Source organism: Cyprinodon tularosa, unplaced genomic scaffold (assembly GCF_016077235.1).
Source record: "Cyprinodon tularosa strain WSP-4 unplaced genomic scaffold, ASM1607723v1 ctg2, whole genome shotgun sequence".
Classification (NCBI taxonomy): Eukaryota; Metazoa; Chordata; class Actinopteri; order Cyprinodontiformes; family Cyprinodontidae; genus Cyprinodon; species Cyprinodon tularosa.
In genome coordinates, this window is record NW_024038733.1 from 2,102,228 (window position 1) to 2,127,503 (window position 25,276).

Consider the following 25,276-nt stretch of genomic DNA (forward strand, 5'->3'; position numbering starts at 1 on the left):
AAAGGTAAAATAACCCGCAGGTTTATTAAAAAAGCAGCTCTAAAATATAAGATGCATCTTACGACATTAAAAGTTATGAGGAAGCAAAAGGACATCAATATTTACAAAGATGTGAAATAGAAGAGAAAAAAGGATTAAAAAGAAGAAATCAGTTTCGGATGCGAGCTCGACGGGATGTGCGTGAGATGGGAGTCGTCACTTTGGGGGTCTCACACTCAGCCATTACTGCATCTGCAGGAAGATCAGGATTAGTGAGGTCAGTCATTTCTTCAGTCAGTGTGTTTAATCTGAATTTAAGAAAAAAACACTAAAAGAAGAAATGCAGCATCTTCTAATCATTTCAGATGAAAATGATGCTGTTAAATAGTCTAGTTGTACGTCCATTTTTAAGATTGGTAAGAGGAAATTTAATTACGATATATCTCAATTATTAGCATTAATACAGGTAGAATCATAATTACATACAATTTTATTGCCAAGCTGATCTCTGTCTGCAAGTTTGTATTTTTTGGATGAACACCGTGATGCCCTTGGCTCAAGTTTTATGCATCTGAGGGATATTGCTAACTTGTTATAATCAAATATTATCCACAGTACCAATTAAAATCAACAGTAAACAAAACAACTTTGTCAGGTAATTAATTGAGCTCAGAAACTTGGTTAATTAGGTGCCACAAGAAATCAGATTAATGAATTAGTTGTTTATCGAAAAAAAAAAAAAAAAAAAAAAAGGTTTAATAGCACCGTATCTGATTCTTTTGATGTAAAGTATTGTTTTCCCTTTTCCTTTATGGTGTTTAGTGGTAAAACTGTTATTAGACTGAAACTAGAAATTAATTCAAACTGAAATGCAGATTACAAAACATGGCAGTTGAAGAGATATCAAAGAAATCATTTTTAAAATGTATACTGAAAAGAAATAAAAACCTATTGGTCTCACCTTCCTCATCCTCTTCTTCATCACTGCTGAATGTGATTACAGGTTTCTTTGACTTGCGGGATTTTCGAGGAGTTGCAAAGCTGTCATCACTGTGACTGGAGACCGAGGGCTTTGTTTGACCTTGAGAAAAAAATAAACAACCGGTTCTTTAGTCAAAGACAGTTATTGTATATATACACACACACATGTTTATAACAACATTCATAAGGCTTCAGAATCAGGCAGTGAATTCTAACCTCTTCTTGATTTCTGTCGGCCTTTGGTGGGCAGAGGTGTACGAGTGCTGGTCTTCTCAGCTGATCCTCCTTCCTTTTGGTTCTCATCCATCTCAGGACTTTCTACATTCTCTAAGCCCCGAGTGTGAACCGCTGTCAGCCGCTTCTCAAAGTCATCTATCTGGGCCTAATTAAGATTTTTGTTATTACCACATGAATAAAGATAACCCGCTTCTCATGGGGGAGAAAAATTACAGGAAAACACCTTAAACTGAAGTTTAGCCCAACGCCGAAGCTTGGCTGTGATGGAGAGCAGAGGCTGGTAGACCCCAGGTTCGGTTAGCTTGTCGCTGTAACACTCCCAACATTCCTGCAGCCTCTTAAAGCCCCGCTCGCACATCGAGAGCAAGGACAAGGAAGTGGCCACGTCGCACCACTGACGCTCTGTTCTGCAGAGACAAGAGCATGAAATGAGGGTTTGAGGGATTAGAAACTAAACCCGATTAGTAACAACATAATGCACAGTAATTCTTGACTGACAAAGAAAAAAAACAACAAAAAGCTCATTTCTGATAAACATGTCATTGCTCCGACATTTGGACCAAATCTCATTTCCAGGAACCTTATGTCTAAATTCAGTTTTCCATTATATAATATCAGTGTCCTTCCTTTGAGCTCTGCGTATGGATAAAATATGACTCAGAGACTAAAGCCTGGCCAGCCCAGTCATTGCATCTACTCTCTCCAACTACACACATGTCTGTTTCCATGACAAAAGCAATGATTAGGAAGATGTCAGTGTACATAACTGGTGAAGCGAACTGTGAACTTGATTTAATTGTCACTCTAAGAGTAAAAATCCACCCACTAATTACAAACACATCCACCCCCACGCCACACACAATAAAACACTGCAAGACAGGCTTGGAAATTAGGAGTGAAACTAGTAAGAGAAAAAAAAAAAAAAAAAAGTTAAACAAAACATGCGGTTTTTGAGGAGAATGTGGGAAAATGAGGTACAATTTACTTACTTTGCAGTCCTGAAACGCTGACAGAGCTTCTCCACCAAAGACTCAGTTTGCCTCTCTTTAGTGATGTAGGAGAACAATTGTCTGAAAATACCAGAAAACGAAACAACTTTACAGTCCCCTTTAAAAGCTTACATTGCATCTACCAAAAGCTCTCAGAATTATAATAGCTTAGTATCCTATTCTGTAGACAGAGTTTTGGATAAGTATTCATATCTATTGGAACATAACAAAAAGCCTTTGCATGTTTATGAATTTATGGTGACAGACCACAAAAGAAATGGTTCTTTGTTAAAACTGACTAAAAAGAGAAGAAATTAAAATGCCAAAATAAGGGCATTCTATATTTTGCTCTTTCACATAAAAATTTGTTCCTGCAATGTGGGAAAACAAAGGAATGAAAACTTTGGTTATGCAATGACGCAAACAGATAAAGACTTTGTTCCTCTTACTTCATGATTGTGTTAAAGTCCTCCGAGCTCATTCCTCTCTCTGGATCTGACAGGCGACTGATGATGTCTGGCAGCAGGTTGTAGATGGCGTTATCCTTATGGGGGACACAAAGTCATTAAAACTATTCAAAGTCTTCCGTTTGAACAATAGATTCTAGGCCGGTCTCTATGTGTTCACCTTAGTAGCCAGCTCATTGAAGAAGTTCAGGGCAAGGTTGGCAATGTGCGGCTCTGGGTCAATTAGAAGCACAGCAACCTCACTGACATGGCCTTTGACCTTTAGCACATCCTTAAGCACCAACTGAGTAAGAACAGTCACAGCTGTCTGTCTCACAGACGGTACCTCATCACTCAACCTGAAACATGATGTAGAGGAAGGGTGGGGGTGAGGGGGGGACAAGTTAATAACCTGAGAGTTCTTTACCTTTTTGGTTCAAAGAAAAGGCAAACGAGGTAATTTCTTTCTCCAGATAAGGATATCCGTATGATTAACCTAAATGCTTGAAAACTGTAAAGCACAAAAAAAAAAATTTTTTCTGAACACTGCACTAATGTCTTTTTTGGAAATTAGATATTTTGTTCCATTCCTTTCTGCATTAAGTTCTTTAGGATACATCTGATTGGACACACACAGCCTTCAACAGACTCAATTTTCCTGCTTAAGATGCTTTTATCTGGAGCACTATAGCAAATGCTAGCATATTTATGCTCTTATTCTTCAAAAGAATTTGTTTATATACATACTACATACATATTACCTATGGGTTCTAGTACCAACAAAACCTAAACCTCTTTTATTGGGAAACTTTAAGGCTTTCATTTTCAACTTTAAATTCTATAACCTTGGTTTCAGCTGCACCAGAAAGTCTTAAATGTACAAAGTAATAAAAAATAAAAGAAACTACAGAAAGAAGTACTGTCTATACTATAGGTTGTTCTGCTGCAAAGATAAAACCGCCCACATTCAATTTTAGAAATTTGTTAACAGACATAAAATGGACATAAATCACTTTAATTTATGTAATCTGGGACACCAGTACAAAACAGGGAATTTTTAAGCTTTTGCACACTGGCAGTTAGTGGATCTTGAACACACATCTTTAACAATTTTTTTCCCCCCGGGAGATAATAAAATAAACTCACTTGTTTATGGCCTATTGTGCAGGACTGCGTTTAAGGAAGACCGTGTTTGGTAGAACTCTAAAATTATTTTGTATAAAAGTCCAAAATATATAGAGCAAGTAGTTGCATATTTTTATTTTGAGACCTGACCAGTGGCGGCCGACCAATGAAGTGTGGCGCCCCACCCACCCAATGACCCTGAGAGAGAGAGACAGAGAGAGAGACAGACAGAGAGACAGACAGAGAGAGAGAGAGACAGAGAGAGAGACAGAGAGACAGACAGAGAGAGAGAGACAGAGAGAGAGACAGAGAGAGAGAGAGAGAGAGAGAGAGAGAGAGTCTGACACCAGTTCAGCCTTAGCCTCACCAGAAAACCAAAGAACAAAAGCAACTAATTTTCCATTTCTCATTTGCACCAAAGAGCAGGACTCCTGGCAGAGGATCACACACTTGTACATGCCACTTCCTCATGCCAATGCAGAGGCTTACAACTGAAATGAACAGGGTAATTAATTCTTAATGCGCTTATCAGGAGGCGCCAGGGCAGCAGCCTTAAGAGCGGTGGAGGTGTTGCTGTGTGGGAGACAATTAGGAATACTATGAAATGCTTATCTTGTGGAAAACACTATGAGGGCAGTGACGCATTATAAAAGAAAATGTTCTTCATGTCCCAACTCCCCCAATGTGAACATCATCTACCATCATAATTAAAACTGCACTTCATAAAACAGAGCAACTTCAGGCTCAGTTAGCTGTGGAAATAAATAAAAAAAGAAGAAGACAGCTGGTAAAGAGCTTTTTAAATGCAAGGTACGTACAAAACACAAACCTTTGAATGTGTGACTTCGTCCAAAATTATTTCTGCTCGCTTGTTCAGCTGCACCATATAATTACAACCTACTGGTCATCGCCTCTAGTCGCAATTTTCAACAGTAATAATTAAGCCGTTTGTTGTCCTATAGTGGCCGATCCTGATGTGGCCTGAGGCTCTGCCCAGGCTCCTGCCTGGTAATAATTTTTTTTTTATCCCCCCCCCCTTTTTTTTTTTTATCTCTTACGGAATATCCAGTTGTTATGGCAACCATATAAGCATATATTACAACAAAGTTTTTGACAACATATAGACAATCTCAAAGCTACTATCTGTACAAAAAAAGTTAACTTTTCCAATCATTCGGCTCAATGGAGCAATCTGACAGAGGTAACAGTCCAATGGCTGAGAGAAACATTGAATACTGTGTTTATGGGATACGGATAAAGGCCGGTGCGTACAAGGATGTGTGGTAGTGGGTGGCTGCAAGAATAAAAAAAATAATAATAAATAAACTGCACACCCACTCAAATGACCCATCCATAGTGGAAACATTTTCTTGTGATCTTTGATCAAACAAACTTTTAAAAAGATAATTTTTTTTAATGCTTCGAAGACAGTTGCATAAAGATGAATACCAAACAGAAGCCTACCTTGCATAAAGATTTTGTGTCCAGGGCTCCAAAATATTTGGGAATCTGACCGTTAGGTCTCCCAATGCTACAATGGTGTTGGCGCGAACGACGGGAAGAGTAGATCGCTCCAGCACCGTAAACATGAGGCGGATGTTGTCTTCACACACTGATGGGCTGAAATGATGGTGGGAGAGAGTAGTAACACTGAACATATCAACAGAGGTACAGATATATCTCAATGATTTGAGCTATAAGTATTTTATCTTTTTAAAATTTAACTAATCTGGATATGACCCCATATTTTAATGGTTTACTTCTGTTACTTTTGTTCAATGTGACTTACAGAATGAAAATCATGAACTCTGCTTCTAAGAAAATGTTAATATTTTTAAAGACTAACTTTTAAAAATTACCTTGTTCTGCTATGGCCCTGGGTACACCTACTCAATCTGAGCAGTTTTGTTAATGGATGGAATTGCAACCTGTTTTCCAATCTCAGTAAAACCAGGTTAGTTTAGCGTGACATTAAAAATTCAGAGTTGAACTGCAGCAGACTGTTAGCAGGAGGAAAGAAAGTACAGCCAAGTGGGACTGTTTCAAATGCCAAAAAGCATCCAATGTTAAATGTAGCTGTACTTTGACCTCATAAAGGTGCAAGGAAGCCTTTTTCTACATTAATAAAACACATTTCAAGGGTAGTTCTCTCCTTTAGCAGTCATGATAATCAACCATTTAAATGTCTTCAAAATAGATATTTGAAGATAAGTTTAACTTATTACCAGCTTTTCAGAATCACTGTACCCTCAGTATTGCATTCCTCCTTCACAAGGTTAAGACAATGGTGCAAAAATGAGTGAATATTCATTTAGCCTCTTTTATACCTGATCATCATGTACTGAGACAGTGCCAAGCAGGCAGCAGTGTTGAGCTGAGGGTGGGAATAGCGCCCTGGGGAACTGCAGACTTTTACCAGAAGAGGAAGGAACGCACTCAGGAGGTTCTCCTCTAAACAGATCAAGAAACATTTTATGTTATATGAAGTTACTGTAAACAGCTAGAAACATGCAAGCAGAAAAAAGGCAAGAAAAACCAAACACTGAGGAGTTTTTAATTTACCAGCCAATAATTCCGTCTCACAGATTTTTCTGATGAGTTCTGCTTCAGTGTCTTCAGCAGAGGCACCAATTAAACCCAGCTCCTCTTCCATGGCACTTTCATTGGCTGCCTGCTGAATTAAGGAAAATAAAAATGGTAGAGGCTTATAAAGCTCATGCTGACAGTAAAAATGATAAACTTAAAATCTTTAGCCTTTTCTTTAGATCAGGGCCAGTGCTGCACCAGCTACTGGTATCAATTTGATCATTTACACTAATAAAATTATGTAATACCGTATTTTCATGACCATAAGGCGCACCGTACTAAAAGGCGCATTTTTTATATACAGGTACATGTCCTCTACTACCTTTAAATACCTCTACTGCGTATTTTAAAAATACAGCGGGCCCAAAACTGAGTATGACTGTGCTTTATTCATGTATTTATTACGAAGTATTAATCAAACCTGCGAGCTGGCCGTGAGACAGACATATCGCAGATGACACAGCGCTGTGATCACTCCTAAATTAACTTAAAATCCTGAAACCTGCCGACGGAATATGTTCGCTTTTATTGCCGGTATCCTGGTGCCTGCAGTTTAAATTATTTAGATGAAAAACACCTGCCAGCCACCGCGGTGAGGCTGCTGTTGAATGGATTTCTGCTGTCGGTGCACCGCTGGTATGTGGGGGTCTGAGCGCCTCCGACAGAAATAGATAATCTGGATGAACTGACTGCAATTAAGTTTTCAGGTGGCCTTTCTCACTTAAAAACATATTAAAACTACTTTATTCCCACTGATCACAGCAAATATAGCTGCAAGATTTAGATTATTTAGATGAAAAAACACCTGCCAGCCGCCACGGTGAAGAGGAGGAGACCCGCCCACAGGCTGCTGTTGAATTAAGTTTTCAGGTAGAAAAATAGAGCGGGAGCAAAACTGAGTATGTTTGTGCTTTATTCATGTATTTATTACAAAGTATTAATCAAACCCATCAAAGTCATCCTCCTCTGTTTCTGAATAAAACAGCTGCGCTAAATCAGACATGCCAGTTTCCCATTCTTCGCTGTCAGTCACTTTCCGTGCAGCGCAGCTCCTCAGAAATAATGCCGGCTTTTGCAAAAGCTTGAACAACAGAGCCAGCAGACACGTTAGTCCATCTACAATCCATCCGCAAACGGTGGCGTAACTTGCCCAGCGCTGCCTTCCACTTATCCTGAAACTGTGGTCTCCGTCTGTCATCCATCGCTCCCACGCCGCTCGCAGCCTTACTTTGAACGGTCGCTTCACACCGATGTCGAGCGGTTGAAGCTCCTTTGTCAGACCCCCGGGATAACGGCGAGCACAGCATCCATTTGATTCACCTTTTTTTTCCACATCGGCTGTGAGATGGGCACGCAGCGATGGTGATGCGTGGAAAAAAGCACCTGGTCTCCTCACATACACCTGCCTTTCATCCTCTCCAGCCTTTTTCATTTGCGTTAATGTCATCAGAGCGCTGTGTCTGTCTCGCTGTCAGCTCCCAGATCAGCTTCTCTGATTGGTTGATGCGGCGCGTCCAGCAGCAAAACTTCAATTTTTCCATCTCGAGCAGCAGCAGCGCGTTGGCGGTGCGTCAGATACTTAAACGCTCCCGAGGCGCTGCGGCTGCTGCTCAAAACGCGCTTTTTGCTGCACCTATACGCGCGTCAACCATTGACTTTGCATGTAAACTCGCTGCTTCTGCTGCACCTGCTGGGTCCGGTTCACACCGATGTCGAGCGGTTGAACAGCGAGCACAGCGTTAATTTGTTTCCCCATGTTTTTCACATCAGCTGTGAGATGGGCACGCATGGAGTCACATATTAACAGCGATGGTGATGAGTGGAAAAAAAACACACCTGGTCTCCTTACATTCAGCCACTCTTTCACCATCTCCTCAATGAGGTGGTCTCAAAAGTCGCAGTTACAACACACATAAGGCGCACCGCACCAAAGGGCGCACCGCACATTTTGAGGGAAAAAAAAGACGTTTAAGTGCGCCTTATAGTCGTGAAAATACGGTATGCTATATGCTATATACCGTTAGGACAAGTTTGGAACTTGGAGCCAAAGGCCAGGGGATTTATTTTTATTTTTTTTTTGGGCATCACTATGACCTGGATGACTGAGGATCTTCACCGGCGCATCATTAGGACTTATAAAATAATTCCATAAATTAAGTTTTCTCTGACTGGAAAATAGAAATGCTACGTACTACCAGTCATGTGGCTGAAAATTGTATTGTGGATTACTCATGTTTTTCTTTTAAATCTTAGTTTAGAACTTCGCATAATTATATTGTTGATAAAATGAGAGCTTAAACAGTCTTCTATTCATCGCTAAAGAGCCTCGGCAGTGAATTGTTCAATTGTTTTCTTCTGGCTGCCCACTGCTATGGATAAAGGCTCATTGTCTCATGCATGTGCCCAATTGTTCAGTTTCATCACGACTTGCAAAGGTTAAACGCATATACCGGTACCAATTCCATTTGTTCGTTTTCAAAGAGAAAAAAAAATACATGCGTACTATACAGAATCTTAAAAAAAAAAGGATTAAAATAGTCTTTTTAATACCAACAGGATTCTCCTGGGTATACATAAAGCTTGAATTAGACAAAAAGGTAACTTGGAACCATTAATCTCAGCTTTAGGCTTCCATTAACCAAAAAGTACAGAAGTCAAAGCAGAGATTTGATACATCAAAGAACAAAATCAAGGGATAATCGACCAAACTTTCTTTAAATCAGCTTAAAAAAAAAAGAAATTATGAGCCGTACCTTATCTGTCTCTCACTAAAATGAATCTCATTATCAAGCTACCCTGCAGATGTCTCACCACACAGCTGCTTGAAAGAGTTTCAGATAACTTTTTAAAAATATATATAATTACTTAAAATGACAGTAGAGATCTAGTTTATCCACCTTTCCCATATAAAACATTCAGAGATTGTTTATACTCCTGGGGTCGGTTCAGCAGAAACTGAATTTTCAGCAAGTAAAAATACAAAATTATACTGGTAAGAATTAATTTATATAAACCTAGAAATGTTTACACATTTTAAATGGCGGTTTGGATATTTATCAGCTTGGCTGAATATATATTTATTATATCTGATATACTTTCTTAATAGTCAAAATAATACAAATGCTGACCAGTAACAATAGGAATATCAAGATCTATAGTTAATTTATAGACATCAAGAATGTTTATTCTCGATAGGAAGAATATAATTTTGTTTGAAATGGTTATTTTGACAAGGAAAAAAATGGTTTCATATATCAGGAATACCTTCAAATTCATACGAGTTTACTAAACAAAACTTGCTCTTGACCAGGTTAGGTCAGGGGAGAATGTTACTACAGTGACAGAAGTTGAATAAAATCCCTTTGCGAAACGTCAAGAATTTCCCTGATTTCAGGTTCAGTAAACCCGCTTCGTGAAACGGAGCCCTGCTTGGAGTCCATAAACTGCAGTTGTATAAATATTTTACCTGATTACTATTTCCAATCTATTAAACTATATTATGATGATTTTTTCAGTTAAACAAAACAAATATATCTATAAAACAAAAAGGTCCCTGCAATAATGACTCTTTCATAATAACTATAAGCTAAGACCTATTTTTGTGACTTGGATCAAGTTACAAAAACTCATAAGGTGGGATTCTAATTTACAGGTAGATAAACATTCATGTCTTCTGAACATTACCAGATATGCTTAACTTATAAAGCTTTATGGTGCTAAAGCTCATCATTGTCTTCTACGTCAGCTCAAATAATTTAACTAGTTTTAACCCAACTTTACTTTTCTGAAGCAAGTTTACTAATGGCTGCAGTAATAAGTAGACAAAAATACATTTATTTAAAGTTCTTGTTTTTAATGTGCCATGTAAATAGATGGATATAGCAGAAATATAGTTATATACAGGACCTTGAGAGTATTTAGTTTAGGACCTATCCAAAAAAAAAAAAAAGGTGTTTTAACCTTGTATTTTACATATAAAATCCTTCAGAAAATGTCTTTAAATTCATGTTCATGTAGAGCTTGTAACATTATCAGTTTGCTATTATTTATTTACCATACTCTCTTGGTCTTTTACACAATAGGTAAAAGAACTGACCACAAAGGAGGCGAGACCCTGATTGTTGGGATACGCCTTTTGGTGGAATAGAGCTGGGCGTTAAGAAAGTAAAGTTTGCTAACGGTAGCACTCTGCCATGAATCATATTAATTCATTAAAGATAGCTTCTCAGGTTTGAAAAAGAGCACACTTATAAACATACAAAAAAATAAATAAATAGGCCACCATTACGATTCAGATTTTTTTTAGCACCTTTAAGTATGACTTTATCAACTAAGATATTTTAGCATGCTGCTTCAGACCTTTTGAGAGTGTTGTATGTTGCCAAGGTGCAAATCTACTCCCCAGATAGTAAATTTACCATGTAAGAAATTAAAAAGCAGCAAATATTAAAGGGGAGGTGTGAAGTGTTTGAATTAATTTAAATATTTTATTGGGGGTTGTAGAGGAGCTGGGTCAGCTCACTTCAAAATTAAGGCCACTAGTGACCCAAATATATCTTATTGGAAACAATCCACCAAAAACAATAAAAGAACTGGTATGACACTAATTACAAATTACAAGATACTTGCATACATCAACCCTTACAACATGGCAGAGAGCAGTTTGTCCTGAAACATAATTAGTCTGGTTGTCCCTATTTCCCCAAGAGCTCCATCATCAGGTGCTGAACACCTGTACAGGAGCTCATTACCTTAGCTTTACTGCCTGATCCTTTCTCCTTTTCCTCCCTCTCTTCGGTCTCTCCTCTCCTCCTCCGCAGCTCAGCGCTCACACTACGCTCAAGATGAGACACCTGCCAAAAAGCGACGCATCCACAGAGAGACAGCAGCTGGGCCAGACACACACAGTTCACTGCAGGGGAGAAAACCCATGTGGCCATGTGTGATAGAGACTGCACTGACAAAGTGCGCACGCACACACGTATTGCAGCATTTTTCAGACATTCATTTATGCCAATACTTTTAACTAATTCAACAGGACTAACCTTGCTCCTCTTGGTCACTGGAATCTTGAGATCCATCAGGGATTTGGCAAACGTCTTTGTTGGTTTCGCTGCCTTCAGCAATCTGATCAAGCAAGAGTCGAGCGCTTCTCTGGAGGAGTCTGGAGCACAGCTGGTCTGGGGATTCAGCCAGGAAGTAGATGAGACGGACGGCCTGTTCCATAAAACTCTGCCAGTATGGGTCTTCCATCACCACACCTTGAGAAAATATAGTGAAGACAGAAAGATTAGAAAAAGAAAAAGTGATGAGAAGTAGAGCTAAAAGACTAAACCAAGGGCACATTTCTTACCCTCAGCAACAGCTCGTGTCAGGGAGGTGAACAGCTGGTGGTCCTGGGGGAGTCTGAATGGAGCTCCTTTTGATTGCTAAAGGACAGAAAACAAAGCAATAACATGACTGACTTGAGCATTTATTGGTTTATGAAGCCAAAAACTGGACCTAAAGATTATCTTTAAAATTAAATCTAAATCACACTTTTTCAAAGTGTATCAAGGTAATAGAACAAAATCAGTGCTATTTATTGTTGTGCGAAACTCTAAGGTGGTAGAAAAATGTTTCCCAAAATATTTTTGCAAACAAAAATCAGCCTGGATGAATTTAACCCTTTAAAAATTGTTATTAGACAGTAAAAAGTCCAAACCTATAAATCATAAAAGCAGTGGAAAAAAAAAAGTCAATATCTATTAAAATGAAAAAAAAAAAAAGAAAAAAAAAAAAAAAAGAAAAAACTTTTTTTAAAGAGTGATGGCAAATTTTATTTTTTTGTCCAGACTAATTTCAAACACTTCATTGCGTTGTTGCATCAAATATAAATGCTTTCTACATTTTATTATCCATTTAACTGTTAAAACCATGGATAATCTCTCCTCCAGTTTTCAATTAAGTCAAACATTGAGCTTGTCCATTACAGGAAATAAATAAATAAAAAAAACAACAACAACAGGAGAATTAGAAAAGAGGATTAACACTTATGGTTCTCGTAGTAAAGCTTTAGATTTGCTTTGAAATGCTCCTTTGGAAGGGGGGTATAGTCAAAAGATGACATTTAAGTGTTGAGATTATTGTCTACGGCCAGAAATGGTTTACAAAGACTTACCCTGACATGATCAGTAATGCTGCAAATCATGATCACTGTGTCTCTTGCAAGAAGAAAGTCTTCAGTCACTTTTTCTCCCAAAGCCACAGAACAAAGAGTGTCTAAGTTACTGAGCACCACTTCTCTCTCTGCCCTGATGGAGATTCATACAAAGCATAGATATAATTAAAAAAGCATTTCAGAACAACACATTTATGCAAAGTCAGACAACATTGCCCAACCTGACCCCAGCTACTGTGCTGGTTTTGCCAGTTCTGGGCTGGGCCCAAATATGACATGTAGGAGGATGGGTTAGAAGAAGCACAGAAGGTTTAATAGGTTAGAAATGCTGCTGATACAGAATGAGGAGAAGAGGCAGTGTGGGTGGACTGCAAATACTCTACTCTCTCACTTTCTCGCTCACTCTTCCCCAAAGCAACAGTAATCTTGGAGGTAGATGGAACAGGGAAAGAATTATATTTTACATGCATAAAGATATATGAAAAAAAAAAGCCCTGGCAAAAAGCCTAGTTTTGTGGTCGTGACTTCAATTACAATGAAGAGGACCAGAGGCTGGGCTTCTGTTCTGACTAACGAGGATTTCCAGAATGTCAAGTAGCTGAGGCAGGACTGAAATGTAAAGAGGGGTGCTGTTATTCAAGCAGGAATAACGTGATTTTACATGTAATTTCACCACAAACCTGCTTATCCCATTATTCCCTCCACCCAACATTTAAACATGTCAAATGCAAGACCACTGGAAATGATTGCCTGGTATTCAAACAGATAAAATGTCATCTAAAGATACAGTTGACATTTGAGTTAAAGAGCTACTGAAATGGAAACCCTAATTTTTTTCTTTGACATACTGATCCTGTAAGCTTTCATTCTGGTACAAATAATATTCTCGGCATTTCATTTTATTTAAAAATTTGCAGAAAGCTTAGGTTTATCAGACACACACGTTCAGGATAAATCAGTGAGCAGAAACCACGACCACACACGAATTGTAGAAACAAGCAATAGGGCTCCAGTCAAGACTTCAGCTTCAGCAGAACTTCTTGTGTGATGATTTTCCCACAATACCTGCAATCATTACAATCTCCAAATCAAACTTGAACTATACTCTGCAAGTCAGTGTTTGCTTACAAGCTTTGCATTTTTGCTTTCAATTTTCTTCGCAGCAAAGGGAATTATTATCAAAATAAAACCTTGAGCACTGTGTTCATTTTAAATATCTTTTTTTTACATAAAATGCACTGTGCAGGGAATTCGCTTTATTTTTTAGCACACTAAACAGATTTGATTAAATGTAACCCTCCTATTATAATACTTGTTATTACAACCTCTTATATCAAAGCAAAATATTATTAAAACTGCACTTTTAATTCTCCTTCCAACAACAAAAAAAAATAAGGTAGAAGAGATTAAAAGTGCTTTTAATTTACCGTGCTGCCATGCCCAGCAGTAACACTGCAGCTCGCTTCTGGATCACAGAGGTTTCTCTTTTGCCAGTAAATCTTTCCCATAACACCTGAATAACGGTGGACTGGAGATTGCTGTCACTGCCAAAGAACTCCTGCACCTACAGAGACATAGAGCACAAATATAGATCCATATAGGTTTTTATATCCTAGATGAACATATCTTTAGATATTTTACATCATCATGCAAAATATTTGTTTTTTTTTTTTCCTTCTGGCATTTAATCCAATAATTACTCACAATTTCCTCCAGACACTGGATGGTACCCAAAGATGCATCCACTATCAGCTCAGAGAGACTGTCGACAAGGGTCTGGGCCTTCATTCTGTTGAAACGATCAGACAGGACTTTTTACTTAAAAGAATAAACAAAACCAAGGCTTTTTGTATGAAAGCAACATAATATTCATCAGCCATCATAATGTTGCAATTTCATGCTGCTCTTGCTTTCAATGAAGGATAACGCTCTGCTTAAAGTAGAAACCAGCAGGGACCAACAGAGAAAAATGCTACTGTAATCCTTATTAGAAATACCCAAGCAAACCGGAGTTAAAGCTAAATACCAAATAGAAAAGGCTAATTGGTATATGAAGCACATGGGATATATCTCAACAGGATTAAAAATGGATACAACAATATTCAAATGTTTAATTGTGATATCTTTGTAAAGCCAGATTAAAGTGCCTTGCATGTGCATTGGGGCTCCAGGAACTTTTACACCTTTTGCCATATTTCAGGCTTCAAACATAAAGATAAAAAATTGTAATTTTTTCTGAAGATTCAAAACAAGTAGGACACAATCATGAAGTGCAATGACATTTGTGTGATAAATAAAATACTGGAGAGTTGGGCGTCCAAAATGAATAAGAACCTTTATTTTCAGTGCAGCAATCTCTATCCAGAAGTTCAATCAGGATCTCTGATTGATCCAATGTTGTCCTAAATGACTGATGAATATAAATAGAATACACCTGATTTGACCGGATTTGGATACAAAAAGATTTCCCAACCTTTAAACATTCCAAGGAGCTCTGTGCAAGATATAATATTATTGCATATTATAATATTGAAATGTAAAGAGTATCAGACCACTGCAAATCTACAAAGAACCGGACATCCATTTAAACTTTCAGCTCAAACCACAAGAAGAATTATCAGAGATGCAGCAAAGAGGCCCATGATCCCTCTCGATGAAATGCAGAGATTTACAGCTGAGGTGGGACACTCTGTTCATAGGACAACAATCATTGGTATACTCCACAAATCTGACCTTTATGGAAGATAGATATTTCTTACAGATATCCAAGTTTTCCACAAATCTCCTGGGAGACACAGAACATGTGGAAGCAGGTGCTCTGGTCAGATGAAACCAAAAATCGAATTTTTTGGCAACAATGCAAAACGTTATTTTTGGCATAAAAGCAACACAGCATTCCCACTGCCAGACAGGGTGGTGGCAGCAGGGACAGGGAAGATGGTTAAAACTGATGTGAAGATGGATGGAGCCAAATACAGGAGCTTTGTGGAAGTAAATGCTGTTGGAGTATGCAAAAAAAAAAAATCTGAGACTGGGACAGAGAATTATATTCCGTAAAGACAATGTTAAAAAACATAAAGCTAAATCTACAATGGAATGGTTTGCAAATAAACATATCCTAGTGTTAGAATAGCCAAGTCAAAGCCCAAACCTGAGTCCAATCGAGAGTCTGAAAAGCAACAAACGCTCTCATCCAACCTCACTGAGCTACAGCTGTTTTCCAAGGAAGAATGGGCAAAATTGTCAGTCTCTTAATGTGCAAAACTGATAGAGGCACAGCCCAAGTTCCAGCTGTAATCGCAGCACAAGGTGGAACTACAACGTATTAACTCAAGGGGGCTGATTAATTTTGCAGACCCAATTCTTTTCAGTTTGATAATAAAAAAAAAAGGGTAAAATGTCCAATATATTTTGTTCCACTAAATGATTGTATCTTACTTGTTGATTCTCGACAATTACAATTTTATATTTTTATGTTTGAAGCATGAAATGTGGCCAAGGGTCTTTAAGTTCAAGGGGGCAAATACTTTTGCAAGGCACTGTAATCTGGTTCTTTGCATCTACTAATCTTTTAAATTCCTTACTGTTCCTTTTAGTTTGGACTTTTCTGCTGTCATACTGACTTTCAGACATTTTTTAAAGCACCCAACTATATCTCAATTTGGCATAAATATGCACATCAAGCTTCACTGTAATTTTTATTACCATTTTACTTGTATAACAGTCATTTTATTATTTGAATACTGCTGAATAAAGATGGATTGAGTTGAAAAGTGATACAACAATGAGGGGAGCTCATTGGCCTAGTGGGTTAGAGCGCCCGGTTCGATCACCACAGCCTTTGTGTTCCTGAGCAAAACTACTACCCACACTACTCCCCAGGGCCACACAATGGCAGCCCACTGCTCCCCAAGGGGATGGGTTAAATGCAGATACCAATAAAGGGATTTACAATACAATAAAATAACTTATTTTAAACAAGAGTATGACATACCAAGTTACAAGCCAAACATTACAGAGGTACAATTTGTTCAAATGCTTTCAGCTGAATTTGAGAAAACCCATATTAAACCTAAAAAGGAAAAAGCAATGCAGATTTTTTTAAGGTGCATACTATTTTATAGTTCAAAATCTGGACCAAAGAAAAAAAAAGTAAAACCATGAAAGCAGATGTGAAAGAACAACAAAGATCTGCAAAGTCTAAAGAGGTATCCCTAAAATCAACTTCTGTTGAGAAAATATACTATGTGTATATTTTGAATCAAACCTTTTGAACAGAATTATAAATAAATCAGGTGAACTACATACCTTATTGTGTCTCCTTGTGGGTTGAGATACAGACGCTTGTAGGCCTGGACGACAGCATCTTTAATGGCAGCATCCATTGACCACACCAAAGGCAACATCTTCCTCACTCCACCGATAGAGTTGGCAACACTGAACTCATGGACTGTAACACAAAACTGCACTGCCTCTTGGACGACTTCAAACAAAAACAAATATAGGGAAGAAAAAAAATTTGATGATTAGACTTTATGTAAACAGAGTCTACACCAAGCTAAAATGACATGTCCAAGTTATGCATTTCTACCTGAAGTGGTTTTCCAGTACAGCATGTTGTTGATGACTGATATTGCTCTTTCCACTTGCAAAGAAAACGTTTCCGTATCTTTCAAGTACTGCACCAGCATTTCTTGCTTCTTCAGCTCCCCTTCTTCCCCCTCTTTATCTCCTTCTTTTTGTGGGGTTGGTGGTAAATTCTGGCTGACTTCTGTAGCATCTTCCGAACCTTTGGGGCAAAAACCAGAGGTAAATTAACCGATGAGCAAACCGTGTAAGCTCAATACAAAACCTTATTCAAACTGAGCAGATTCTGAAGCTATAACCATACAGTAAGGTTACCTTTTCAAATCATATCTGAACAGCAAATTATTATAGGGCATTTTGGAGCAAAACAAACTTAGTAATTTATTTGCCATCATCATAAAATCACCAGGAAATTATATCTCAAATTGACTTTAAGTGGAGATACATTCAGGTTTTGATTAAGTGGAGCATAAGTGAAGGGTGAACACGTCTTAATTGTGTAACAGACTAGCTCTGATAAATCTTCATATAGATGGAGTCTTTTTAAAATTAGATTTTTTACAGTAAAAAGAAAAAGACATTAACTTTACTCAATAGCTACATAGAAAATAGGTTTATGGCCACATAAATGAGACCTTGTAATTGAACCGTCACACCATCAACACTTTTCTGATGTGTAATTTGAGGCATCATCAAAAACACTTGAGTCAATTTGAACAACTTTGTATTTTTTGAGATTAAATTAGCTGTTGGTGCGTGAAGTGTGAAGAGAAGTGTGGCTCTGACTGAGGCTTGCGGCAAATTATACTGTCATGTAGGCTAATAAAATATGGCCTGGTAAGTGAGAAAGTGACACTAAAATGTTTATCTCAACACTATGAGGAAAAGATAATTATATAGACTTGTGATCCGTTTAGAAATATATTAGCATTAAGACATTTTACTTAAGAGCCTTTAAAGATCCATAAAAGCCACTTTCAGGGTGAAAATCACAGCTAAATTATCAAATAAACTTTAATAAGAAAGTCTAGGGTCCATAGGATTAAAGTTATTTTCAGCAGTTTTCTAGATGGATATATGCCTAATCCTTTTGAAGTTACTGGTAGAATTTACAAAAGTCGTTTCCCTCCCATCACTTACGGGACTTTAACATACCTAATCATCTTACATGCTACACAAAGGACGACCAAAAAACTGCACAAACGATAAAAAATAGCTCTTAGTTTAAAATCGTCACGGTTGACAGATATTTGCAGCAGTCTCCATGGAGAAGCTGAGTGTTTTATTTTAAGAAGCAACATGCAAGATTTAGCAAGATGGACCAATAGTATATTTGGTAGAGTCAACATGAGGCTTTCAAAATTAAGTATTCTATACTGTTTAACCTTGGCAGCATCATGCTAAGAGTCTGTACAAGATTTATGGATATGCTGAACAAAAAGTTATCAAAAAAAAAAAGCCATCAGCAGATACTTCAACTTCACCCAAGATCAAAAGCTAGTGTCAATATGTGAACATTTCCAGGGTAACCATTACTTAGTAACCTTATTACCTTTGAAAATTAAACCTAGTGTGTCCATCAAGTGTTCAGGGGTGATTGCAGACAGAGAGGCAAACAGCTCTGATTCTGGGAAGCAATCATGAGCTTTTAGGCAAAGCTTGACAGCATTCCTGCAGAGAGATACGCAAACATGTTGAAATAGGATTGTGCAGAGCTGATCCTTTAGCGATGACACTAAAAGTCACATTTGACAGGTGATTAACATCACCTGTATTTGTTGACTCTGAGATACTGAGCTATCTTCACTGCAGTTGCTCTGTCATCATCCTCTGGTTTTTCCTCCTCCACATCACCATCTTCCTCATCCTCTTCTTCACTTGTGGGCTCCAGGGTTGTCCTGACAGCAACAAGGAGCTCGGGCTCCATGGCAGCCCACAGCTCAGACGCCTTAATCACTGGGACTACATAGACGCAAGGGAATATATACATAAATTTAGCATAACTCACTGACAGCTAGTCATGTAAAAGCTAAAAAATAAAATAAAATAGAAGCCAATGTGTTGAAAGATTAAGAAGAGCAACAAAGCAGACTGGTGGTCTATAATTAGTTATTTGAAGTATTTATGTTAAGCTGTCAAATGAAAATTACAACATCTCGAGTCAGACAGCAGCATTGAGTGAAAGTTAATTTATTATTTTTATCTTGAAATGCAATTCTGGGGGAAAGCCAATGCAATTCTGGGGGAAAGAAAACTTATTAAGTGAGTTAAAATACTGGAATTTTGTCTGTTCAGCATTCATTGGGGGCTGACTTTAAGGAAATCTGAATTAGCCCTCAGATTTTCAAAGAAACAGCTCATGGCTCAGTGAACGGCAGAAGGACCAAAATGGGGTTCTTGCATCAGAAGCACACCCACACACAATGTAGGCTCTATTCCTGAGATTACTCCAATGTGACTCTAAAGGAATAATTTGGATTGAGCCAAGACTGTCGGCAGGCCCTTACAGCAGAGCAGAAAACCTCCTCTGCACTACCAAGATTACCTGCCATTCAAAGGCTATAAGAAGCCAACCATCGTTCAGTGAACTCACATTCGCCTTGGTTTCATCACTGGGCACAAAATAAATGTATGATGAAAGAAATCTAACAGCAGCAGAGGCAATTGAAGAAAAATCACAGAGGCTTTGATTACCAGGTGCTTTTCCCTCCAGTTTCTCTTTCATTTCTCTGAGTTTTGCCGTTTCTTTTTCCAGTGGTTTCTTCAGATCTGCACTGCTCAGCTGGAAGAAAGGGGGAAAAAAGCTTTGTGCTATTGTAAGAATTGAAATCACCTCCATCGAGTCTAAATCCTACTAGCCTATATTACCTTGCAGCTGTAGGGATTGTGTGCAATAAATGCTGCCAACAGCTGGATGGCGCTCTTCACTGCATTTATAGATTTGTCCATTAACCTCCCCACAGCAAGCTCCATAACCTCACTGTACCGGCACAGAGGCAGGGCCTGGATAAAAAAATAAATGCTTTTATTAGTCATCTTCTTCTCATAATGTTTCAGGGTCTTTTCTAGTTGAGCTCTAGAAAACTATCTGCCATAAAATAATTAATATCTAAAATATAATTTAAAAACAGTGTTAGATAATCCAAAGGTGGCAGCGTAAGGTTAGCAAAGCTAAAGTTAGAAAATTAATGTCAACCAAAAGTAGAGCATGCAAGGAAAAAATGAAAAAGGGGAGACCGAACATGAAGCCTTGTTGAACAGCAAGATTGTAATCATTTTCACAATCATGCTTTCAAGCTCTTAAAGGAATATATAAAAAGAGGCGTACTTTGCTGTTGACAATTCGAGTGAAGACTTGGAGCACACGTGCTCTGACGTGGGAGTGGACGTCATGAAGATGCTCCTGCAATATGTCAAAGAAGCGGTCGCGGTCGGCTCTGCCAGACTCATCCAGCCCATCTCCACATAGGACTCGTACAAGGATTTCTCCCAGGACCTCGCACACAGCAACTCGCATTGTGTGGCTCTGAAAAACAGATGTAAATAAAGCTGTTCATTTGTTTTAAAAGCACTTATTTTTCTACAGCAATGAAAAAAGGATACAAAAGTTTGCCCTCAGATTACCAAAGACGACAGTCATGGCTCACAGAACGGCAAAGAGAGCTGGGTAAACTTTTTTGCCTTCTGCACACATACAAACAACACACACACACACACGCTGTCAGCATCAGCCCAAGCAATTACTCCACAGTAACTGTAGAGGAATAATTTTGGCTGTGCTAGGTCTCTGTCGGCAGGCCCTTACAGCAGAGCAGAAATCCTCCTCTGCACTGCCAAGATTACCTGCCAGTAAAGGCAAGAAGAACCCAAGTCTCGTTCAATGAGCTCATATTCGCCTTATTCTCATCACTGGGCAAACATGAATGAAACAAAAAACAAACAAAAACCCTGCCAGGTTGTTTAGGAGCCAGAGGCTGCTAAAACAGAAATCATCAGATATTCTCCCATTATTTCAGGTTGAAGGGACATAGTCAGTTTATATGCCTGTACAAAACAATTTAAATAAATGAGCACAAAACATTTCACTTTGATAGGATAAATGTTTTATTCTGATAGTGGCTAAAACCTTTTAATTTGAATAAAGTAAATCAAATGTTATTACCCTAACAACATCATTTTTGATGATCCATGAATATCTTATCTAGTCTTCTGGACTTCCGCAGATGGGACAGAAAATATTGAAAAAGATCATGTAGCCCATTGGGTGAAAATGTGGGAGCAAATGTCATACGCTACATTGGAATCCTCCTATTAAGTTTATCAAAGCATTTTTATGTGAATGATTTTCCAGTTAAAAAACCGTCACGGCCTGTTACTGGTACTACGTACATTATGATTTCCCAATATTCTTGTGGTTTAAACTTATTTCCATGGGAAGGCAGAAAGTGTCAGTGACCAGTATTTTCTCCAGCAGCATGGAGCAAAGAAAAATCCCTGTCGATCTCCTAAAAGAAGGCAACATCTGCTTACCAAAGTAAAACAATTTAGATATTCTGGGAAGGTCCATTTCTGGCCTTGAGTAACTCTGATATTGTGGGAAAATAAAGAATTGCCACCATCATTGTGATCAAGGTAATACACTTAAAACTATAAACCAAGGAAGTGTTATGCAGCTCATTTCATGCTCTACTAGAACTTGTACCTTGATTGACTAATATTGGATTGTTAACTGCATCTTTAGTTCATATCTTAACTTAAAATATCTGTATTAAAATAAAAATAAGTAGGAATAATTGTTGCATTTTAATTTTAAATGAAAACTGTTGGATCACCATTTTAATTTTTTGTGCCAATGTGATTTCATAGTGTTTTTAAACAAGGTTATCATACTGTGAGAATCTCATTTAAGATGAAGCTAAGTAAAGAGCTTTGTTCCCAATACAAACCTCTCCTTCCAGGTGGGTGATGAGGACACTAATGTTGGGTATCATTAATGCAGGTACAAGGCCACTGAGTTCTGAGAGAAAAGAGGAAAATGCTTTGACACCTGAACCCTCTCGGGCAAGCTCTTCGCTTGACTTCTGACCGATTTCCCTGAAAGGAAAAAAAAAAGAAGAAAAAAAAACATTTATTAAACATTTTAATTAAATTGGAGATCATAAGCTTCACAAGAATCTACAGACCTGATCACTTCTCCAATAACTGCTCGGACTCCATACTCTGTGCTCCACACAGACACAGCTTGTGCAAACACAGAGGACAGCTGCTCAAAGTGTTGCAGCATCTGAATGACTTTCACACTGGCACCTGAAGAATTTAGATAAGGAAAGGTTTAATAGAAAAAATAGAATATAAAAAATAAAAGCAAACTGTTGTGTTTATAAACTGCATTCACAAGAATCCATACAGTTGGACACAAACCTAAGAGGTGGTTGTATTTGGAGATCAGTACCCCAAGAAGGTGAGTTATATTATCTCTTGTGGGTTTGTTCTTGACGTGACTGATAGTTGGGTTCTCCAGTAACTTGTAGAAGCAACAGGTCACACAGCTGGGAGGAATTCAAGACATAGTTAATCATTTGCGTTTATCTTCTGTGTTAACAAAAAAATAAAAACAATCAAAGAAATTAGGAAAAATTATTAAGAAAAAAAATATCAAAGAGAAACACCTACTAGACACTAGGAACAAACGACTTGTGTGAACTATTTACTTTTGGACAACGTACACATAACAAAAAGCAACTTGACAGTTCCAAATTGATCCTAGATATAAATTCCTTTGTGGTTATTGATAAGGACACAAAGAGGCAAAAAATATGCTACTAAGGTAAATAAGTACTTGTGCTTAGCCCAGAGCTAAACTAAGAGCAAAATACCTGATAAATTCCTCCTCCACAAGGGAAAGGCTCCAAAGAGAGCGGATATCCAGCTGAAGGAGCTGGACCAGAGCCTGCAGCACACTTTCTCTTTCAGAATCCCACTGCAGCAGGCCTTCTTTACTACCTTTACCTTTTTTACTGCCCTGTTGTACACAAAGAAAGCAAAGTCTTTAAATTCAAAATAAGTTAAACACCTAAAAACTGGGAGATAAAACAGCATATCAACACACCATTCAATATATATCCTCAGATTACCAAAGATGAAGTTCATATCTGTCAAACCAACTGTAGAGACAATAGCTTTTTACCAGCTGATACAAAAACATTCACACAACAAACAAGAAACCACACACAGTGTTTTGACATCTTCTACAAATCCCACAAAATGTCTCACCATGGGATAGAGGTGGTAGAAGGTGGCAGATTTAATATAGGTGAGCCCTTACAGCAGTGTAATAAAACTCAATCACACTACCAAGATTACCCACCAAACATCTGATTAAAAGCCACAGTTTCTAGGTCTGACCAGATCATAAATAATGCCAACGTCTCATCACAGGATATTTTCACATGCAGAAAAATTAAAAACATTTATCTAAGCCACTGATAACTTCACCTTTCCAGGAGCTGTGATGATATTCTGTCTATAGGAGAGACTTTCAAGACTCTCGGTGAGTTTACAAAGCAGGAAGACACTCATTTTAACAGCATTTAGTTTTTCCTTGCGCTCTGCAGCTGAGAAGGATGTGGAGTTGAGAACTGAAGGCAGGGACACAGCCAGGCCATTAACCACTGAAAGAGAAACCAGTTAAAAATAAGTAAATCACGACGAGAATGTCAATTTTTAAGCATGTTTAATTCATGTGCATGTAAAAATCTAACCTTGAATAAGCAATTCCAGGGTATCCTCTTTTAACCCGAGTTCCAACGAATTAAAATGCCTACAAACAAAAGAGAGACTAAGCTTTGTACCTCAGTTATTGTTAGAAATAATTAGAAAAATAAGAAGACTTACTGTAGCACACTGTAGCCTGTGTCAAAATGTTCCAATATACATGATGGCCCCTGGCTCCTAAGGGCCGCCTTGAATTCTAAGGTAAAAATGAAAAAAATTTTACTTTTATATTTAGAATATTTAAAAGATGAAAGCATAAATGTAAAAAAATAATCATCTAAAAATAAAAACAGGAATGGAGAATAAAATGTTAAAAGTAGATAAAAATGACTCATTAAAAATATATATTAAAATGTATATGCTACCTTTATGTTAATTGTTTAGAGGTCAAAATATCAGAAGCAATTAAAGAGTATTTAAGAATTTTCTATTTATCTTTTCCCTCATTTATACTGCAAACAAGATACATCATAGCTCTTCTAAACGGTAATACAAATGGCTCTAGACAAAGTATTTTCTAGGGAATAGGGCAAATATATGGAATCGTATTTCTTTTCTCCTGCATCTGTAAAGAGAAAGTAACGAAGGAACCAGAACTATTTGGTTGTCAGAACTAATCATTTAACTGTGATCACAATGATTAAGAGAGTATGGCATCTAAGAACAGAAAATCAAACAAGAGCACAAAAAACTACCACTTACTAGTAAGGTGGGATGGTAGTTGTTTTGCTGGAACCACATCTCTAACCACATACTGGTTTATACCTCCCGTTTTAACCAGATCTCCAACACACACAGGTACTAAAAAGTCCCACGACATCTCTGCGAGACAAAGACAGCTCATATTAAGTTTATCAAAACCTTAGCCAAGTCACAAGCAAAAAAAAAAAAAAAAAAAGATTTACAACTAACAACGTAGCAAACAGGTCAAAATATGTGAAATACTAAGTGTAGAAGTTAAACTATCAGCACTGGTAAGAAATATAGGAAATGCTTTCAAGTAAATTAAATACAAAGTAAAATGTAGTCATGTACCCTCAACAGTAACAATATGCTGTTGTCAGTGCAACAAGCTACCAATGCTACCGAAGCTAATAAGCTAACTGTTCGCTATAAACCCGCTAGTCTACAATATTTTCCAAGTGGAAAAAATATCAGAAAACTCGGTTCTACAGGTTTCACAAGGTCAAATCAGATACATTACCGGCGTTAAGGAGCAACTTCGGTCCTAATATTAAAAGTAACCCACTGTTTCTGCGTCCTGTTCACAAAGCCTCCGTAAACGGTTTCTGTAAGTAGCTTTTCAAATTTACTGCGACCGCGCGCCAAAGAAATGAAACTATGACGCCATCCCGGCGTATATGAATCCTGAATACACACCGCCACCTACTGGTCAACTACACACAGTGCAG

The 25,276-nt window shown here is 37.9% G+C and overlaps 1 protein-coding gene and 3 non-coding genes across 7 annotated transcripts; all 4 read right to left on the reverse strand.

The window, feature by feature from the left end:
- On the reverse strand, window positions 1-25,211 carry ncapd2 (non-SMC condensin I complex, subunit D2). Of its 4 annotated transcripts, none has more exons than XM_038284534.1 (32): window positions 25,069-25,211; window positions 24,567-24,686; window positions 23,985-24,060; window positions 23,852-23,910; window positions 23,586-23,761; window positions 22,967-23,112; window positions 22,512-22,639; window positions 22,274-22,397; window positions 22,037-22,184; window positions 20,419-20,616; window positions 19,959-20,093; window positions 19,785-19,872; window positions 18,860-19,052; window positions 18,643-18,761; window positions 17,095-17,292; window positions 16,812-16,986; window positions 14,208-14,292; window positions 13,931-14,067; window positions 12,504-12,636; window positions 11,697-11,772; window positions 11,389-11,604; window positions 11,095-11,255; window positions 6,320-6,428; window positions 6,085-6,208; window positions 5,222-5,377; window positions 2,814-2,991; window positions 2,636-2,730; window positions 2,187-2,267; window positions 1,421-1,604; window positions 1,177-1,342; window positions 941-1,060; window positions 1-231 (listed from the first exon to the last, which is right to left on the reverse strand). In XM_038284534.1, the coding sequence occupies exons 2-32, from the start codon at window positions 24,682-24,684 to the stop codon at window positions 149-151; spliced, it is 4,185 nt and encodes a 1,394-aa protein (XP_038140462.1). In that variant the 5' UTR covers window positions 24,685-24,686; window positions 25,069-25,211; the 3' UTR covers window positions 1-148. The 4 variants fall into 4 exon arrangements, with proteins under 4 accessions (XP_038140462.1, XP_038140460.1, XP_038140461.1 ...); XM_038284532.1 differs by having other exon boundaries at window positions 6,320-6,431; XM_038284533.1 differs by having other exon boundaries at window positions 6,320-6,431; window positions 25,114-25,190.
- On the reverse strand, window positions 19,422-19,708 carry LOC119783190. Its single transcript, XR_005280762.1, has one exon. It is a non-coding gene; the product is annotated as a small nucleolar RNA U85 (small nucleolar RNA).
- On the reverse strand, window positions 20,701-21,005 carry LOC119783189. The gene has a single exon (XR_005280761.1). It is a non-coding gene; the product is annotated as a small nucleolar RNA U85 (small nucleolar RNA).
- LOC119783188 lies at window positions 23,211-23,531 on the reverse strand. The gene has a single exon (XR_005280760.1). It is a non-coding gene; the product is annotated as a small nucleolar RNA U85 (small nucleolar RNA).
- Window positions 25,212-25,276: the final 65 nt, after the last annotated feature.

What these genes read in the sequence shown, in the direction of transcription:
- ncapd2 (XM_038284532.1), bottom strand. Translation starts at nt 24,684, where the DNA reads ATGTCGTGGGACTTTTTAGTACCTGTGTGTGTTGGAGATCTGGTTAAA. An exon ending in TCACCCACCTGGAAGGAGAG is followed by an intron (nt 20,617 to 22,036) that starts GTTTGTATTGGG and finishes TCTGTTTTTCAG; the next exon opens with AGCCACACAATGCGAGTTGC. An exon ending in ACACAAAATCTTTATGCAAG is followed by an intron (nt 2,992 to 5,221) that starts GTAGGCTTCTGT and finishes ATCATGTTTCAG; the next exon opens with GTTGAGTGATGAGGTACCGT.